General features: G+C 42.6%; 1 protein-coding gene across 1 annotated transcript in view; it reads left to right on the top strand.

The window, feature by feature from the left end:
- Positions 1-20,533, top strand: part of RTN1 (reticulon 1) — a 198,320-nt gene that overhangs the window by 83,278 nt on the left and 94,509 nt on the right. Inside the window, exon 3 of the mRNA XM_014545954.1 lies at positions 15,152-15,925. Coding sequence (XP_014401440.1) covers positions 15,152-15,925 — 774 coding nt within the window. The remainder of the gene's footprint in view (positions 1-15,151; positions 15,926-20,533) is intronic.

Here is a 20,533-nt window from a genome sequence, read left to right on the forward strand (position 1 = left end):
GGTATATTCTTCCATTTGTTTATATCTTCCTCTATCTCTTTTTTCAGTGTCCTGTAATTTTCTGAGTATAGGTCCTTTACCTCCTTGGTTAAACTTATTCCTAGGTATCTTAATTTTTTTGTTGCAATGGTAAGTGGGATTGTTGTGGGTTTTTTTAGTTCACAATCTAAAAAAACAATGCATTGATCATCATGTAGGTAGGTTCTACTAGAAAGATGCAATATTTTCATTATCCCCTTAGCATGTGCAGTTGATTGAAATTTTGCATTGATGTCAGAAATCATGCATGTTTTGAATGTATTGCCTATTATTTATTTTCCCTTTTCTTCCTGAGGCTAAAAAGAAAGTGGGAAGAAACTTTGATGTAGTTTCCTGACTGAGCACTCAGAGCCATTTGGATCAATACTCCCCACTCTGGCCCACCAGCGGCTGAGTTATTGTCCTGCTTTAAGCACACAGTTTACCTCGGCCCAGAGTCAGATAGCTCAGAGGAGCAACATGAGTGCTGCTGTTGATAAAGGACATTAATCTTTCTTGTCACTTTCCTTGATTAGTATGGCTACCTCTGGGGTCCAGTTTCTTTATTCCAAGCAGAATAAATTTTCTACATATTCAGTATTTTTATCTTGGCTGCATGTGAGTGTATATGTTTGTATGTGTTAAAATCAAAGGGTTTGCCTTTGAGTCTACCAAGTGATGTGTCCTGAATTCCAGTTTTTTTGCTAATTTGTCCCAAAATGTAATTCACTTGTTTCTATTCTTATAGCATGTGTTCCAACATGAGATTGTGTTTGAAATTAGGAATGCTCAAAACCCAAAAATAAAGTTCAAATATCCCACGACTGGCAGAACATAGTTAGATTTTGAAAACTTGAGGAAGAAGGCATAATGTATAAAGGCAAAATGGTAGCTAATAACAACTGACTTTCAAAACAAAAGCATTCTCTTCTGCCTGTGTACCTCAAAAAAGTGTCCAGCCTATGAGTTTGAAATCTACTTTGATGTATTCTTAGTAAAACGTAAGTCCTAGAACATGCACTGCCTTGCTACAACCACTTAACAGTATATTTATGAAACGAACATTGATCAACCATTGAGTCTACTTGGTGCAGAGATGATTTCTTTCTACTTTGCTGCATCATTAGCTGTGTCCTGACTCCAAATTCAGATCCATCTAGCTTTGCTTGAGAAGCCAGCCACAAACCAGTCAGCCTCCTTAATCCTCACAGGAATTCTAAGAAGACTGCTAATAACATTTGCTTTGGAGTCAGATTGCCCCAAATCCAAGTTTTGGTTCTGTCATTTATGGCTGTGTTCCTGAGAGCAAGTCCCTTAACCTCTCTAAGCTTTAGTTCCTTTATCAATAGCATGAGTGTGGTTAAAAAACGCCTCACACACTACCCATTTTTGTTCATCAGTCTATAATGTTTCTTATTATTCATAAATGAGAGAGTTCATGTGGTATTTTTCTCAGCTTCCCAGGGGCCGTCTCATAGTCAGACTCCTTAATCCTCACAGGAATTCTAAGAAGACTGCTAATAACATTCGCTTTGGAGTCAGATTGCCCCAAATCCAAGTTTTGGTTCTGTCATTTATGGCTGTGTTCCTGAGAGCAAGTCCCTTAACCTCTCTAAGCTTTAGTTCCTTTATCAATAGCATGAGTGTGGTTAAAAAACGCCTCACACACTACTTAAGCCTTTGGTTTTTCTATTGCAGAATGCTGCACCGTAGAGCGTACCACACAACACACCATGCCATGTCCTCCACACTACACTGCTTGCCCTGTCACGTCATGCCTTAGCTCGCCACAGCGCAGTACATGGCACCACACCACACCATGTCATGCCACACAGCATGCCATAATGTACTTCATACCACATCATGTCGTGTGACATACCGTGTTAACTTTCTAACAGAATTATCCCTCAGTCACCCTCATTTGTACCTTCCTTATGTACCTCCCAAAGCATGTCAGTGTATATAGCATTGTTTAAATCCTGTGACCTATGATCAATTCCCAACATTGGCACAAAATCTAAGACTTTCAGCAGAGGATGCACACCTCTGGCACAGGTGGTGTCCACCAGAGAAAGGACCTCTATTTTTTTGTCAAGACAGAGTATGGACTGGTGGCAACTCAATAAGGATGGCCCTATGCTGTGTGTCCATAGAATTTCCTTTACAAAACACATTCTAATGAGGAATCCTAACTGTAGCTTAGCTTGATTGCGTGGATTATTACAGACTGGGGTAAATCCCCTTTCTAGAGTCTTCTTCAATCTGTTCTGGTAGATAGATGCAGGTTGTAGGCAATTAGCATGAAAATTCTGTGCATCTGACTTAATGTTTTTCAGATTTATAAAATATGCTCTGTGCCGTGGCTAAAAGTGCATTTTTTAATTAGGCTGTTATTTAGCAAAAACAACAACAAATTATGTTCCCACATGTCTTAGTTGGACACAAATGCAACATGAGCTAATAATATGTGGCAGCAAGTATAAAATGCTGTGAGTAAAAATAGAAAGCTTAAATCAAAGGAAAGGAAAGAGTCCCATGAAAGAGTCCCAAACTAACCAGCATGATGAGTGTGGAAACATATTCATTGATTCATTTCATGAGTATTTACCAAACAAAACCCATGTACCAGTAAGTGTGCTTTGCTGAGGGAAATAGTAAGATACAAAGTGCAATCCATGTGAGACTGCAAGGAGCTCACAGTGTGAGGAAGAAGACATGTGAAAGCAGAACAAGGAAGGTTCTGGTCTGAACCATGGGACATAGAGAGAACATGTCTATCTTCAGATCTTTGAACACTTGTCATATGGAAGAAGGAAGCTGGATTGGGGGCTCCCATCATAGTTTGTGCAACACTATTACTATCATCCCCCATTGTTTTCTCTTTTTTTTTTGCTTTTAAATGAAATTAAACATTTAAATAGCAATACATATATTTGGTTGAAAGGTAAAATTATTTTTTTAAAAAAATAAGTATACCACGAAAAGTCTCTTTTCTATTTCTGTTACTCTTTATCCTGTCCCACCCTTATGATTAATAATTAGTTTGTTGAGTATCTACCAGTGTTTCTTTATTCACATACAAGCTAATGCAAATACATATTCTTTGCCTCCTTTTCTTACATGAGAGCTGGCAGTCTCTCTGCTTCTGCATACCTGTATCTATATCTATAACACATATGCTGCATTTTGCTTTTTCACTAAACAATATTTATCTCAAAATTTTTCCTTATCAGTACTAGATGGAGATGGTCTTCATTCTATTGTACAACTAATTATATAATAGTTTATGTGTAGCAGTACATAGTTTGTTTAACCAAGCCCTGATCATGGACTTTTGAGTTGGTTTTAACTTTTGTTATTTCAAACTTTACTGCAATGAATACTTTGTTCACATTCATTTTGTAAATGTGCAGGTATATCTATAGGATAATTTCTTGAAGAAAAATTGCTGTTTCAAAGAGTAAATGCTTTTGTAAGTTGGATAGGCACTGCCAAATTGCCCTCTTTAGGGGTTATATCATATCTACTTCTACTAGACCTCTCTCAGCACATGACTGCCTGTTTCTTGCCAGCCTCATCAAAGAGTGTATTGCCAATGTTCTTTGAATTTTTCCCAATCTGAAAAGGGAGAAATGTCATTTTAGGGTTGTTTAAATATTTGTATGTTCTGGGTCATTTATATTGCTTTTTCTATGCAAAGTGTTTATTCTTCATCCATGATCTAAAAAAAAATTGATAGTCTTTTTCTTCTTGATTTCTAGGAACTCTTTATATATTAGGGAGATTAGCCCTTTATGTGTGGTATTGTTTTCTAATTATTTGAGGTGTCTGTTTCCAGTAATAGACTTTGAAGACAAATGTGGGACTAAAGGCTGGAAACAACAGTGAGGTATATTTAAGTTCAATGTAAAAAATAATGAGCCCTTAATATGTGTTTCTTAGTGCTTTGATTCCACCATCTCATTTAGTGTTCACAATAATCCCATGAGGTGAAAATTATTATTATCAGATGAAACTAAAGCACAAAGGTAATAGGAAATCTGCCCATGGTCACACAGCTAGTAAATGGTGGCGTCAGTATTCAGAGTCATGTATTTGACTCCACAGCCTAGGCTCTTGACTACAACACTTATTAATAATTAGGTTTGCATAGCAACATTTCCATCAATGGAAATATTCAAACGAAGGTTGGGAGATGGTCAATCCTGAATCTTGTGGATGAGATCCTAGGATAGGAAGGGGATTGAATTAGACAACTTTAAAGAACCTTTCCAGTAATTCCTTATTTCCTTCCAATAATGCTAGGCCTGACCAGAAAGATGAATCAGGATAGAGAATACGTGAGGCTCCATTTGGGACCTCCCTGCTCTAATTGTGATCCTCCAAGAGACCCAACCACCCACCAGCACACTGCCACAAGCAGCCAGGGGGACCTGAACTTCCAGTTGCAAACAATGGCTTCATGGTGAAGGTTTATGACACACTGGGTTACTAAGCCTACATTTGTATGGAAATGTCCTTTATTTCAGTGCTTTGCACAAGGCAGATGTTCGGCAAACCTTTTTGATCGGATTAACACATGATTGATGGGAAAGCTTACTCTAAAAGCTCTTAATTGTAACTCAGTTAGATGGAATATGGAGGTAATTATTCAGTCAGTAGTTACTAAGCACGTATTATGCGCAAAGCACCGTGCTGGAGACTCAGCGATATGAAGTGAAGACATGGTTCTCAGCAAGTCAACAGATAACTGGTGACAAATGCAGAAAAGCCCGTGGGCCCAAACAAAGGGGCATAGCCCTTGGGATGGAGATGAGGGAAACAGCATTGAGGAGTGGGGTGTAGGGGGATAATCTCTACAGGAGGTGAGACATTACCAGAGACTTTATGTGGACTGGGGGAGAAGTGAAAGAGCCTTTCAGTTGAGGGGAAGGGCTGAACAGCATTGGGGAGTGGGGTGTAGGGGGAGAATCTCTAAGGAGGTGAGACATTACCAGAGACTTTATGTGGATTGGAGGAGAAGTGAAAGAGCCTTTCAGTTGAGGGGAAGGGCTTGAATAAAAACATAGAAGTTGAATCTCATGTTTGTGGGCTTGAGTGGTGTGTTTTTTGAACAGGCTCAGAAAGAAAATGACAAAGATAGATGGGGACCTCATTGATGAAGGTCCTGAATTCCAAGCCAGTGGATGGGCAAAGATGGCCACCAAGGGCCCTGGAATAGAGAACTGACATGGGAAAGTGGTGTTTTAGGGAAATGAGTGTGTCAGCCACGTGCAGGGCGGCACACAGAGAGGTGAGGCTGGAAGCTGGAGAACACAGGGAACTATCACAGTCATTTAAATAGAAGGTGAGAAGGGTCTAGTCAGCCGTGGGCAAACTACAGCCCGCGGGCCGGATCCGGCCCGTTTGAAATGAATAAAACTAAAAAAAAAAAAGACCGTACCCTTTTATGTAATGATGTTTACTTTGAATTTATATTAGTTCACACAAACACTCCATCCATGCTTTTGTTCCGGCCCTCCGGTCCAGTTTAAGAACCCATTGTGGCCCTCGAGTCAAAAAGTTTGCCCACCCCTGGTAGCTGGTAAGCGAGGGGGAACAGTCATGTGAAAGGAATCATGGTGGGTAGCCAGATGGTTCTCTGTAGGGGAAGGGAGCAAAAAAACCCCATTAAAGTGCCACCAGAAATTTATAGTGCACATTTTTGCTACTATTTATGTATACCTAGCGTTGAGGAACTATGACTGAGAACAATTATTTTCCTTGGAAGTCAAAGAGCAAAATTAGCCTTTCTTTTGTGTGGCAGAGGTAACTTAGAACTTTCTCTGTATGGAAAACATTGAGAGTAGGTGGGTGGATAGTGGAGACTGTTGCATAACTGCGAATATACAAAAACTGCTGAGTTATACACTTTGAGTGAATTTTATGGTTTGTGAACTTTACATCAACAAAGCTGTTTTAAAAAGTAATGAGACTCTATGTAGGGTTTTAAGGCCTTTTTCTTAAGATCAAAGTAAATTTTTAATAATATTCACCTCCTCCCAGCCTCCCCCAAGGATTGTCTCCCAAAGAAAGCCATAGAATCACATTTCCTCCGTTGGACAGCGGGCAAAAAATATCTCGCTCTTCCAGGCTCATCAGAACTTCCGCTCCCATTTTATCTCAACACGCTGCTGCTCTATTCTTTCCAAGGCGCTGTGAGGACTGGCAGAGACACTTAGCCAGGGGTTCCTGTGCCAGGCCAGGTTTTTTCCTCTAACAGAATTTTCTGCTCAAGTGAAAACTCTGCAGACAGTGCAAGCCCTGGCTCTTCAGAGGGGACAGGAAACCCTAAACTTGCTGAATCATTTTGTATTAAGCATTCATTTTGCAATCCCAACAGCTAAATCTGTTATCCTGGCGGGCAAGCTTTAAATAAGGCAGTGATCTGGAAAAAGAAAGAGTAGTTACTCATATTCTTAAACACCCAAGCATGTCATCAGCTTTGGCTTAGAGTCTTTTGTGAGAGAATGCAGGCTCATTTGTTTCTTTTTCACTCTGTTAACTAATCACATAGATAAAATGTTAAAGAATGAGTGTACCTGGGTTTCTCAGCACCCATTTGTCATGTTAATTCACAGGCCACTTAATTTCAAAAGGAGAATGTTTTCGAGGTGACATAGAGGCTCCCAGAGCCTCCCTGGCATGCCCATCCATCCTGGGTGGCTCTGTTGTCAGAGGTGTCACAGCCCCCACACTGTGGGGCTGCTGATTTCTCAGCACTCAGAAAAGATAAGTGGGAGTTTCGGAGAAAGAGCTGCACAGCCTAACCTCTGTGCAGGCTGCTGCCATCCATCACATGGGCAGCCTAAGGGCAAACGATTCTGGGAAAGTGAATCCAGATTCACTTCGTGCGTCACTGTTTCTGGTCTTTAATTCTTGAATTTGGATGTGTACCTCTCCCTCCACCCACTGTCATTCCAGGTTTTAAAAAATTATGCCCCCCCCCTTTTAAAAATATTTTTTAATTCATTGGGACCAATGTTTCCTATACCTGTTAGTATTGACTCGATTCAAACAGTAACTGGTGGTTTTGCTTTGTTTTGTTTTTAAACCAGATGCTTCTGTAATGGAGTATATCTACCTCTGTGCTCAGAAAACCCTTTGTTATAATCAATCTTTCTTTCTGGCATTCTCTAAGTTCCTATCTCAGAGTGGTAAGAAGGGCTTTATCATAATAACAAAAGGCCAAGAGGCGTCACCACCAAAACGACCAAACAATCGGTCACCAGGAGGTGCATGGAGCACCTCTTGGCCATAATGACCTAACAACTGGTCGCTATGACACCCACTGTGGCTGGCAAACCGGCAGATCAGGGGGTGGGGCTGGTGGCCAACCTTGCAGCTCACCCCTCCACCCGCCGCCGGCCTGCCCCTGATTGGACTCTCCCACCATGATCAAGAGCCAGCCTGCCTGCCAAATGCCCCCTCCCTTCCCCCCTCAACCCTGCCAGCATGCCCCCATCAGCCTGCCCCACCATGATAGTCCCACAGGCCCTCCCCCCGGCTGGCTCGCCCCTGGGTGTGCTGGCCAAATTCCCCCTCTCTTCCCCCTGGCCATATGTGCCCCTGATCAGCCTGCCCCATCACGATAGGCCTGCAGCCCCTCCCCCTGGCCAGCCTTCCCCTGATAGCACCCTCCCCAACCCACTAGGGGATGGGGCTGGGCGGTCAACCTGCACTGCAGCCCCCTTTCCAGCCTTGTCCCTGATCGCCACCCCACCTCAATAGTGGGTAGGGCTAGCTGGCCAACCTCCTGCAGCTCCTTCCCCCGGCCGGCCACGCCCCCAAGGGGACCCTACCATCCTGATTGGCTCGCAGCCCCTCCCTCTGGCTGCCCCACCCCTGATCGCACCCCCCACAATCAGGGGCAGGGCTGGTTGGCTTCCACCCATGGTCCCTCCCCCGGCCACTGGCCCCCAATCAGCACCCCCTACCCACTCCATTTGGGGGCAGGGCCAGCCAGCCCACCACCCACAGCCCCTCCCCATGGCAGGCCCTGCCTCCAGTCAACCCCCCAACCCCAACCAGGGGCAGGGCCCACCAGCCAATCACCTGCAGCCCCTTCCCCCAGCCAGCCTGGCCCTGATCAGGGGCCCTGATCCAGGTGGACTGGTTGGCCAACCTCTTGCCATCTCCTCCTGACAGGCCCAGCCCCGATCTGTCCTGATTGGGGCCAGGCCAGCTGAACCCCCCTCCCCCCATGCACGATTTTGTGCACTGGGCCTCTAGTTCAGTTATGTAAGTGTCATCTTAAACCACAGACCCTTTATCTGTACCCTGAGGGGTTAGAATGAGCTCCACCCGCAAGGGAGAAAGCTCATCCATGGGTACCAAACACTGGTTTCTTCATTGAATATTGTCTTGGTAAATTCAACTTTTCACAATTGCATCAGCCATCACCACAATTGTGACAGATCTGTGTCGGTAGCATCACTAGAAAGTACTTAAGCAACCACCCACTCATGGAACTCTGCGGACAGCAGTGGCCTTGCAGTCTGGGACTTTAGCATCTAAGGCAGACCCCAGCGGGCAATATGAATGTGGATTGGCTCTACTGAATGGACAAGTGGTAATATGTTGCAAATGTTGAGTGTCCTCCATGCAAAATAGAGGTAAAAATAAACTCCACAGCTCTCATTTATTCAGTGTGTACTGTGTGCCCGGTACAGAGCTAAGTGCATCATCTCATTTAATCCTCATAACAGCCCGATAAGATGGGAACTATTATTACTCCCACTTTAAAAATGAATAAACTGGCCCTGGCTGGTTTGGCTCAGTGGATAGAGCGTCGGTCTGTGGACTCAAGGGTCCCAGGTTTGATTCCAGTCAAGGGCATGTACCTTGGTTGTGGGCACGTGGGGGGTGTGCAGGAGGCAGCTGATCGATGTTTCTCTCCTCTCCCTTCCTCTCTGTAGAAAAAATCAATAAAATATATATATATTTTTAAAAATAAAAATAAAAATGAATAAACTGAGGCTCAGAGAGGCTAACTTGCCAAGAGTCTGACAACTGACAGTAGTAGAGCCTGAATACAAACCTAAGCTGTCGGCCACCGATTGAATGAACTTGATTCTGTAAAGACGAGTCAGAACTAGAATTTTGGGATTGAAACTTTCCTTACGGAAAGTAAAACCATCTTCAGCAAGTCATCTTTGTCGCCTCATCTTTTAGTATTTCCAAAGAATTAAATTAAATAAAACACCTACCCTTTATGAGATTATGGAATTTGTCTAGATCATGATAAATATATCTGGTCTAGAACATTGGTGGCTACAAAAAGCTGGTTTTATCAGCACAAGTGATTTAATGGCAATAATTTGAGCTTACTTTCATCTTTCTTCCACCAGACTTTTGACTAGAAATGGTGACCAATGGAGTCTTTAGTTTTTATTATAAGCACTTCCCTGAAACATTACTTGTAAAATGAAAATTTGAAAAACCAATCCCATTTAAAATGCATCCAGGTAACTGAACTTGTGGTGCCCTCCTGTCCAGCCACCTCCTGAGAGGGCACCTGTGGGTCCAACCATTGTATATCTTCTTCCACAGGAATTGGACTTCTAAGATGGCCAAGGAAACAGCTGGAGAGAAAGAAATCAGATGTTCCAAGGGATCCTTGGTAATAGAAAGCAAGCAGTAGTTTCTCGTCTCAGCAAGGAAAGAGCTTTTATTTAGTGGATTTGTATTTAACAGTGTAACAATATTGGTCCCCGCCTGGGGTCACTGGCCCCTGCTCTCTTTCTCAGGCCTTGCTTCTGCCAGCTCTGCAGGAAGAGCTGACAAGAATTAATTGGCTTTCATGAGCCTGAGGCTCAGTTTGGCTTCCCAGTTCCAACAATCCCACAGGACTCTGCTCTCACATAATTTACTGTCTACTGGGCTTTCTGTTTCCAAGAGTTCTGACTGATAGGTACCCTGGAATGTATGTACATTTTCAAATTCAATAAGTTAGAACCTTGAGACTCTTTCAGGGTACTTGGCGCAATTTAAGAAAATGGGGCATGGCCACATTCAGAGTATTTCGATGATTTGTTGCTTTTATGAGGGCTCTGACATGGTCCCATTTAAATGTGTGATTTACACAAGTGACTTTGTTCTTCCTCCTCTAGTTGGTGTATTTGAAGAATGTGGCAAAAGGGTCCTTTCAGTTTTATGCTGGGCGCTCTGGTCAAGACAGAGGTAGTAGGATATGAATTTCCGGGGTGGAAATTCCTCCCAAGTTGATTCTGTTTATAATCTCTCCTTTAATGTAGGTGTACGCTAGATTCTAGGCCCTCAATTGTTACCATACGTCTGGGAAGTCCCTATATAATTTTCACCTCAGGGAAAACGATATTGATTCTGTTTTACAAGTAAGGAAGCAATAAAGGAAGTCGTGTCCAACTACAGTGGCAGCCAATCAGTACATACATCATAGAAAGTTGGAAGGGACTTCTGTGGTTGTTTCATCCAACTTCTCACCAAATGCTGGTTCCTGCCTACACAGACACTGGGCCCCTCTATCTGATTGCCCCAGGAGCAGAGCACTCTTGTTTCTGAGATGCAGCCCTGTCCCATTGTTGGATAACTCGATTTTCTAGATTGTTCTTTCACTTGATATATTAAACACATCCTCTTTGTAACTTGTATCAATTAGTCTTAGTTTGTTCTCAGTAGCTGCATAGAATAAATTGATTGATCAATTTGTGAATGAAAAAAGGGGCCACCTGCTAACCTGACAAGCTCAGGGAAGGCCTGCAGTCTTGCAAAACTCAAAGACCTAAAGTAACCACAGAGGATGGTCTGAAATTAAAACTTTAACTAAAAGTAGTTTATAGTGGGTAGTCATATCCTAAGCCATATCTTCCCTAACAAAGGTCAACTTTTAACTGCACCTATTGTCTTTTTGCATCTAAGATAACATACCTGTGAAATGTCAAGGTAACTTGTAACTTCCCTTTTTCCGGACCTCTCAGGACACAACCAAATGCGCCTGTGCGCCAGGACAGAGACCATAAGTTTCTTCATTCTTATTGTTACCATGTTAATTGTTGACTGTTAACTATCCTGTACCCATCTAAGTAAGAGAAGCATGTGTCTATCATTTCACTTTTTATCCAATCCCAGAGGTTCCCTTCCAACCACCCCCCCATCCCACCCCATGCCCGCTTTGCTTTCTCCCGCCTCCCTAATCTATCACCAATGGATTTCATGTCACCCACTTACATCTCCTTCTTTAATTGTAACGTATAAAACAAGGTGAAAAAACACCATTCTCCAGAGCATTATCCCAATATATTGAGATTCTGCTTCCCGGCAATTGTTGACAGTTTGGCTCAAATAAACTCACAAAAATTCTTTACAGGTTTGAATGTTTTTAAGTTAACAGATTGATTTGTTGATTGATTGAGTGATGATTCATTCATTCATTCATTTTGTATTGGGTGCCTGCTATACAATATAGTGAGCAAACCATGAGCATCAAACTCCAGGAGCTGACAGGTTACTAGGAGATAACTTGGACATAGAGAAGTCGTATGTCATACATTCCACATGCTCAGTATAGTTAGGTGCTGTAGGAAAGAAGAGGGGGAACAATAGGAAGGGGTCAAGTGCTGACAGGTGTGATCAGCAAATTCATCATGGAGGAGGGGCATTTAAAGCTCTTAACTTTATGGTTTGAGGTCAGAAATTTTGGTGTAAAGATTGGAAGGATAAAGTGTTAGGGAAGTGATGGTGAGTTTATGTTAATCAGAGCTTCGAGTTTGAATTGGAGAGTGAAAGACAGGATTTGAAAAGCTGGTGGAGTGTGAGATTGTGAAGACCAGCGGAGACAAAGTTGTGAGACCAGATGGCTGCAGAGTTTATGAATTATCTGGTGAAGCAAGGCAGAACCCTGGGGCCAGTCGCTGAGTTGTGTTTAGTGTGATAACTAGTGTCAGGAGACGTTGGGCTGGAGGGCTATGCACTATGCCAGGTATAGGTGATAAGAGCCAGGAGCCTGGTGGTGGCCTCTGCAATAGAAGTATGGAGTGAGAGGTGAATGATAATGATCGTGAGCAGCCCTGGATACCACCTACTGTGCATTTATCAGGAAAGCATCCCCTTCCCCACCCCTACACCTCCAGACAATGTATATCCATGGGCAAACCCTCCTTACTTCCTGGTGCACAATTACTTATTAACCTGGGGAAGTGGTTCCAGATAATTGGGGTAGAGAATCCCAGGATCCAAATGTCTGTAATGAAATATCTCAGGATTGCCCTAGCTGGTTCTGCTCAGTGGATAGAGTGTCAGCCTGCGGAACAAAGGGTCCCGGGTTTGATTCTGGTCAAGGGCACATGCTGGAGTTGTGGGCTCGATCCCCAGTGGGGGACATGAAGGAGGCAGCCAATCAATGATTCTCTCTCATCATTGATGTTTCTCTCTCTCTCCCTCTCCCTTCCTCTCTAAATCAATAAAAATATATTTTTTTTAAAAAAAGAAATATCTCAGGATTGATTTCCCTGTCTCTAGTGAGGTCTACATGTAGGCTGAGCCCATATAATGAAAGAAGCTTTTAAAATTCTTTAGGATAAAGATGTGTGTGCACACATGAATTTAAATTTATTAGCTTTTTCATTGGTGGTCTATATATGGTAGCCAATAAGGCTCATCATTAATATTATTCCTTTTGCTATTGAGCTATTTTTGGTCCAAACTGAAAAGGGGCTGCCATGTGCAAAGGAAGTACAATTAGAAGCTTCCCTGAAATGTACACTTTTGAACTGGTTACAAGATTAAGCCACTTGCTGAGTGAAGTGAGTATCCTTAGGATTTGGGTGAATCTGCCAACCTGTCTTCTCACACAATCCTGTTACTTGTGCTTAATTCTAAAATTCACACTTTTTAAATTTCACAAATATTTATTGAGTACCTAGTGTGTGTAGGTGTTGAACTATTCTGTGAAACAGAATAGTCAAAGATTCCTGCCCTCATGGAGCATGCCTAGCAAGGAGAGACAATCAATACATAAGTAATAGGTAAATAAGTTAGTTATATAGTATATTAGGAGGAGACAAATGATACAGGAAGAAAAAGTAGAGAAGGGTAGGAGGGAACAGGGTTGCCACGGAGTGGAGAAGGCAGGACAGGTTTTAGGTAGTGGACATTGTCATCTCCCTTATGAAGGTGACTTGGACAAAGATCAGCATGAGGGGGTTAGATATACAGGTATCTGGGGGGAGAGAGGTCCACGCAAAGAAATCAGCGAGTGCCAAGGTGCTGAGGCAGGAAAGTGCTAGAATGGAGAAGAGGCTCTGTGCTTTTTTCATTCCCCTTAGACCAGCGGTTCTCAACCTGTGGATCGTGACCTCTTTGGGGGTTGAACGACCCTTTCACAGGGGTCGCCTAAGACCATCGGAAAACACATATATAATTACATATTGTTTTTGTGATTAATCACTATGCTTTAATTATGTTCAATTTGTAACAATGAAAATACATTCTGCATATCAGATATTTACATTATGATTCATAACAGTAGCAAAATTACAGTTATGAAGTAGCAACAAAAATAATTTTATGGTTGGGGGTCACCACAACATGAGGAACTGTATTAAAGGGTCGCGGCATTAGGAAGGTTGAGAACCACTGCCTTAGACAAACAATGACTCGTATAACCAAGGAAACAGCTAGGAAAATGCAAAAGTTAAGTTTACTTGTGATAATGCTAGTACTAGATTCAAAATTACTGAAAAAAAAATAAATGTCACAAACTGATTTTAAGAAGGTGCACAGGGCATGAGGGGAAGTTTCCTGACTTCTAGACTACTAGGGTTTGAGTCCTGGCTGTGTTGCTTTCTACCTGTCCGATCTTAGGTGAGGTACGTAGCCTCTCTGTTCCTCAGTTTCCTCATCTGTGAAATGAAGCTAATAGTACCAATCTCCTAAGATGGCTATGATTATTAAATGAGTCAATATTAATAAAAAGCTTGGAGTTATGTCTGGCACACAGCAAACACTCAAATATTAACTATTACTATTTTATTACAGCTACTACTTTTATTACTTTTATGAGTTGGTGCCCTAATCTGGAATATTCTTTGCGTGTGTTTTGAGAGCTGTGTGTGTGTGTGTGTGTGTGTGTGTGTGTGTGTGGCTTAATTTATAAAATAGTTGTAAGAATTAGGTAAAATCCAACTGCTTAGCATATAGCAACACCTCAATAAACATTATTAGTTTTCTTCCTTTCTTATCACATTTCACAGCCAAGAAAATTAATAGAGGGTTTTCCTCTTCTGTCTACTAATGAACTTTTGGCTGGTTTATGAGTAGAATGAAGGGCAGGTGAAAACATTCTATAGACTCCAACTTGGAAACCTGTTTTGTCCTTAGCACCACCAGTGGAACTAAGAAATCCCCGGTGGGCCATTGTATCACTGGAAGGCGAAGAATGGGCAGTAGATGAGTGAATGAGAGTGAAACCAAATGAGAAAACTGAGGAAATAAGGAAGAGCACCATTAAGGTGATACCACTTTGGGATGAGCCCATCGGAAAACTAGGAGTCCCTTTCTCTGAGGACCTTTAAAAAGAGAAGGGATGGCACCCATCCAGGTGGGGCAGGAGTCCCTAAAGGAAAGGGGTGAACAAGAGGGTCTCCTGGGGCCTCTTCCAGCACTGAGTCCAACAGCAGCCCCTCTCCCCAGTCGACTATCCCATTGTTGCACTTTCAGACCTGAATTAGCCTACATTTCCACCTCAGCTTAAAGAGTCATAAATGCTTTAGATACAAAGAGGGCTCCTGTTGAATAATACTAAGTAAGACCAAGTCACTGTGTATTGAGGTAGTTGATGTTGAAAAGCAACTTTCTAGTCCTCTGGGATCTGTCCCCAACTTCTCTGGCCATGGCAGCTGTGTGAGCCTCTGTAGTCAGCTGCAGGGGACACACCGGTGCTGGGGGCTATCAGGGAGACAAGAGAAATGAACGTGCTGGTGCTGAGAGGGAACCCCGAGGTGTGGAGGAGACAGGATGCTGTGTCTCCACAGGGCAGGGGTGGGTGGTGGGTTAGGCAGGAGAGAAGATTGCAGCCCAGCGCCCACTCACCGTCTGCTGCTGTTTTGGTTCCTAGGTGTGGCAGATGTCTCCCGAGCCATGGATCATCCCTTTTCAACAGCATCAAAGGATGGGGAAGGAGCGTGCTACACATCTCTGATTTCCGACATCTGTTACCCACCTCAGGAGGATTCCACATATTTCACTGGAATTCTTCAGAAAGAAAATGGCCACATCACCACATCAGAGAGCCCTGAGGAGCTGAGTACCTCTGGGCCCTCCTTACCAGACGTGCCTGGGACGGAGCCTCACGGCTTATTTAGTTCTGATTCTGGAATAGAGATGACTCCTGCAGAGTCCACCGAAGTGAACAAGATCTTAGCAGACCCCCTGGACCAGATGAAAGCAGAAGCTTACAAGTACATTGACATAACCAGGCCCGAGGAGGTGAGCGATCAGGAGCAACGTCACCCCAAGTTGGAAGAGAAAGACTTTGACTTTAAGAATAAGGACATTGAAATCTCAATAAAATCTGAAAAGGCCCGTGAACCAGAGAAAGCAGCTCCTGTGGAGGGAAAAATCCTCAAGGACCATTTATTTGAAGAATCAACATTTGCTCCTTATATAGATGATCTCTCTGAAGAGCACCATAGAGCCTCCCTGGTCACTGCCCCCATCAAAATCACGCTGACTGAAATTGAGCCTTCTGTTGAAACTGCTACCCAAGAGAAGACCCCTGAGAAGCAAGATATCTGTCTGAAACCGAGTCCTGACACAGTCCCTACTGTCACCGTCTCAGAGCCTGAAGATGACAGCCCAGAATCCATCACTCCTCCGTCTTTCGGAACAGGTAAGGAAACTGGTATTCCCTACCTTGGGAAGACCCGGCACATGGAAATCTGAATATTAAGGAATCAAGAATTGCAGTCAAGTCTCAACTTTACTTATTTAATTAACATACAACTTTTCCAGTCTTGTGCCCACGTACAAAGGCTGAGATTTGAGATAGTTGTTAAAGTCCTATCAGATTTGCTTTGTAATGTTTCTTTCTTCTATTGAGGGGAAAGAATGACACACTGGGAACATTAAATCCTCATGTGGGTCTGCCATTCAGAGCAGAGAGGGAGGTACCACCTACTTCTAGGGCAGCTTTCCTCCCGGACATCCTGGAGGCATCATGTGGTGAGCATCTTGGCTATTCCCCTGAGATCAGCTGGGTTATCTTGGGCAGGGCCCCAGCTCCAAGTCTGTACAATGAATGGGGAGTGAACCTCACTCTTTTGGAGGGTCATGGACAATGAGAGGTAACCTACCAAAGAGTACTTCTCTCCTCCCCCTTAAATCTCAGCACTGTCATTTTTATCTTTTAATGTATTGAAGATCTACATACAATTTTATTTTTTAAACTAAAGGATTTATTTGGATAGGATTTTTAAAAAATATTTTTATTGATTTCAGTAGGATAAACTGCCGCTCTCAGTTTATCCTAAGGAAGGGAAAGGAAGAGAGAGATAGAAACATCAATGATGAGAGGGAATCATTGATTGGCTGCCTCCTGCACGCCCCACACTGGGGACTGAGCCCATAACCTGGGCATATGCTCTTGACCAGAATTGAACCCTGGACCCCGGGTCTGCAGTGGATAGAATTTTTAAAAGTTTGAAATCCCCTAGGTTGTGATTTTATTCAACTTGAACGTTTTTCTACTCTAGCTCAAGCAGGATGTTAAAACCACACTTAATACATACTCTCAGTACAAAGGAGGTCACCTCTACCTGGAAAAGGCCAGAGTGGTAGCAGGAGCTCCCCCACCTCACCCCGTGCATCTCCCATCCTATATGCATTTCCATCCCATGTGCATCTCCATCTTGTGTGTGAATGCCCATGAGGCATCAGGATGAAGAGGACAGTTTGAGGGCCTTGAATCTTTCCCTGTTTCTAGTGGCTGGCATTCTGACCTTTCCCAAAAGTGATTTACAAACCTAAAAAGTGATTTATAAAAAGTGATTTTCAGCACCTCAGATGAATGAGCTTCCACTGAACTCTTAAAACGAATCCAAAACCGCGGGATTAGGAATGATTGCTCTACACCCTGATATTGCAGTAAGTCCAAGCGTTAGAACGAAGTGGACTTAATGGAAGTCCCTGCTATCCTATTTCCCTAGAGATTTAGCATCAGTTCCTCCCCTTCCCCAACCTTACCTCAGACTCATTCAACTATAAAGTTCCAGGGGGTCTTAAAAATCCACTGCGCCAAGTCCTTCCCATTGGCTAATCAGCATATCCTTATGACTTTGCGTGGGGCAATTGACCAAGAAAATAGACTCTGGTGTGATTAGTATTCTGAGAGAGGAAAACATGGCGTGTTGAGGAGCAGCAGGGTCCAACAGCTCCCCAGGTGAACTGGCACCTGTAGTGACTCTTAAAAGAGCAGGAGGAAATAAACAGGTGAAGGGGAGGGGCGGCCTTCTAATCTGAGAAGGTACAAGGACAGGAGGTATGAGGGTACAGTGAATTTTCCATAAAATGTAAATTAAGATTTGGTTGTGATGACAAATAAGGAAGCTGAGGCCCCCACTGTATTAGATGTGAGTTGTCCCAGCCTACAACACGAGACAGGGACATAGCTGGGTCTCAAAGCCTCCTTGTAGTCTTTCTGGCAATGCACCATACAATCCCATTCCATGAGATAAAGATATGGATGCTCTGAAGATGGAAGCTACATTACTAGCTGTCTTTTACAGAGCTCCAGGGTTGCTTGGTGGTCAGTCTAGAAGAACTTCAGCCAGTCTTTAGGAAGAGTGAAATACCCCAGTGCATATAAGTCCACTTACATGGCACATGCCTCATGTACAAATTGAAGTTTACAAAGTTGATGATAAAGACTTGATTAGGGTTCATTAATTATTATTATGGAATTTTCATTTTTTAATAACCATCTGGAGAAACTTCAAGAGAAAACGAAAACAGATATGGCTCACATGACCTTAGAGTTTTATGATCTTGAGTTGCCCAGTTGACGGCATGGGGTTAGGGCAATGTTTTTCTCTGTAGTTTCTCCAAATAAACATCCTAAGCAAGGTTTATTCAAGAAAGAGAAAGTCCCTTATCCCATTACACAGCTCTCTCCCATGTTAGCTCCTCTCTTCACCCATCCTCTACATCATAATACCTGAGTCATAAAACAACAGGTAAGAATAAAATTAATAGAAGAGATAGAAGGAATCAGCTTGTCATTGAGACCTTTCTCCTTATTCTTTTTATCCCAAAAGTTTAGCCTAACCCCCTTCTCAACTTGTGAGTCCCTGACATCATATGACACTCTACCCATAGACACTGGACAATTTGGGCTTTATTACATCTGTTGGGTCTTGGGTCACTCTGCCATTTCCAGTGCCAACAGATAAGGCAAATACCAAGAATTACATAAGATCCTACATAGAAATTGAAGGAAAGGAAAACATTCTAAACAAAAAAGTTCTGTTTATCATTGTTTAATAAATAAGAAAATCACCAATTCTGGGGACTATTTCTAATTATGTGAATCATGAATCAGGAGAAATTCTAATTTAGAACAATTTCAGTCACAGACCCTGAAGCTTAAGCAAGGAGTCTAATCTATTTCCTTCAATTCCAGTAGACTATTTCCTTTTGTAACTTCCTCCAACATAACTGTTTTCATCTTGCTAAATAATTATACACTGAGGTACAGAGGCAAAATTCTTACATTTTTAAATATTGAAAGTTTCTTCTCAGCAAGTATCAGTCAAAAGTACAAGTGAGGCATTTCAGATAAATCAAAATTTCCCTGGTGCACCAGCCCATTGACCCATGGGCGCCATGTTGTTTCTGACACACACACCTAGAGCTTGTTTTGGTGGTCATGGATTTTCTTTGAGGTGTTAGCCTCAGAAAGGCCAATAATCCAGAGGTCATCATTAAAGCACCCGGCTTCCCTTAAAAAGAAAGGAGCAATAAAAGGTAAATCAATTTTAATTTAATTTTCTTTTCTTTGTTAATCCTCACCTAAGGATATTTTTCCATTGATTTTTAGAGAGAGTGGAAGGGAGAGGGAGAGACAGAGAGAAAGAAACATGAAAGTAAGAGAGACACATTGATTGGTTGCCTCCTGCGTGTGCCCTTACTGTGCGCCAAGTCCCTGATTTTCAAATTTATTCACTCACTCAACACTTTGCACACATGTTCTTTTGGTCAGTCACTCTACTAAGTACTGATGAACACTTTGCACGCATGTTCTTTTGGTCAGTCACTCTACTAAGTACTGATGACAGAATTTTAAAAAACAAACATAAATCGGTTCCTGCCCTCTAGTGGGGCAATTGACCAAGAAAATAGACTCTGGTGTGATTAGTATTCTGAGAGAGGAAAACATGGAGTATTGAGGAGCAGCAGGGTCCAACAGCTCCCCAGGTGAACTGGCACCTGCAGTGACTCTTAAAAGAGCAGGAGGAAATAAACAGGTGAAGGGGAGGGGCGGCCTTCTAATCTGAGAAGGTACAAGGACAGGAGGTATGAGGGTACAGTGAATTTTCCATAAAATATAAATTAAGATTTGGTTGTGATGGCAAATAAGGAAGCTGAGGCCCCCACTGTATTAGATGTGAGTTGTCCCAGCCTACAACACGAGACAGGGACATAGCTGGGTCTCAAAGCCTCCTTGTAGTCTTTCTGGCAATGCACCATACAATCCCATTCCATGAGATAAAGATATGGATGCTCTGAAGATGGAAGCTACATTACTAGCTGTCTTTTACAGAGCTCCAGGGTTGCTTGGTGGTCAGTCTAGAAGAACTTCAGCCAGTCTTTAGGAAGAGTGAAATACCCCAGTGCATATAAGTCCACTTACATGGCACATGCCTCATGTACAAATTGAAGTTTACAAAGTTGATGATAAAGACTTGATTAGGGTTCATTAATTATTATTATGGAATTTTCATTTTTTAATAACCATCTGGAGAAACTTCAAGAGAAAACGAAAACAGATATGGCTCACATGACCTTAGAGTTTTATGATCTTGAGTTGCCCAGTTGACGGCATGGGGTTAGGGCAATGTTTTTCTCTGTAGTTTCTCCAAATAAACATCCTAAGCAAGGTTTATTCAAGAAAGAGAAAGTCCCTTATCCCATTACACAGCTCTCTCCCATGTTAGCTCCTCTCTTCACCCATCCTCTACACCATAATACCTGAGTCATAAAACAACAGGTAAGAATAAAATTAATAGAAGAGATAGAAGGAATCAGCTTGTCATTGAGACCTTTCTCCTTATTCTTTTTATCCCAAAAGTTTAGCCTAACCCCCTTCTCAACTTGTGAGTCCCTGACATCATATGACACTCTACCCATAGACACTGGACAATTTGGGCTTTATTACATCTGTTGGGTCTTGGGTCACTCTGCCATTTCCAGTGCCAACAGATAAGGCAAATACCAAGAATTA

Source organism: Myotis brandtii, unplaced genomic scaffold, assembly GCF_000412655.1.
Source record: "Myotis brandtii unplaced genomic scaffold, ASM41265v1 scaffold423, whole genome shotgun sequence".
Classification (NCBI taxonomy): domain Eukaryota; kingdom Metazoa; phylum Chordata; class Mammalia; order Chiroptera; family Vespertilionidae; genus Myotis; species Myotis brandtii.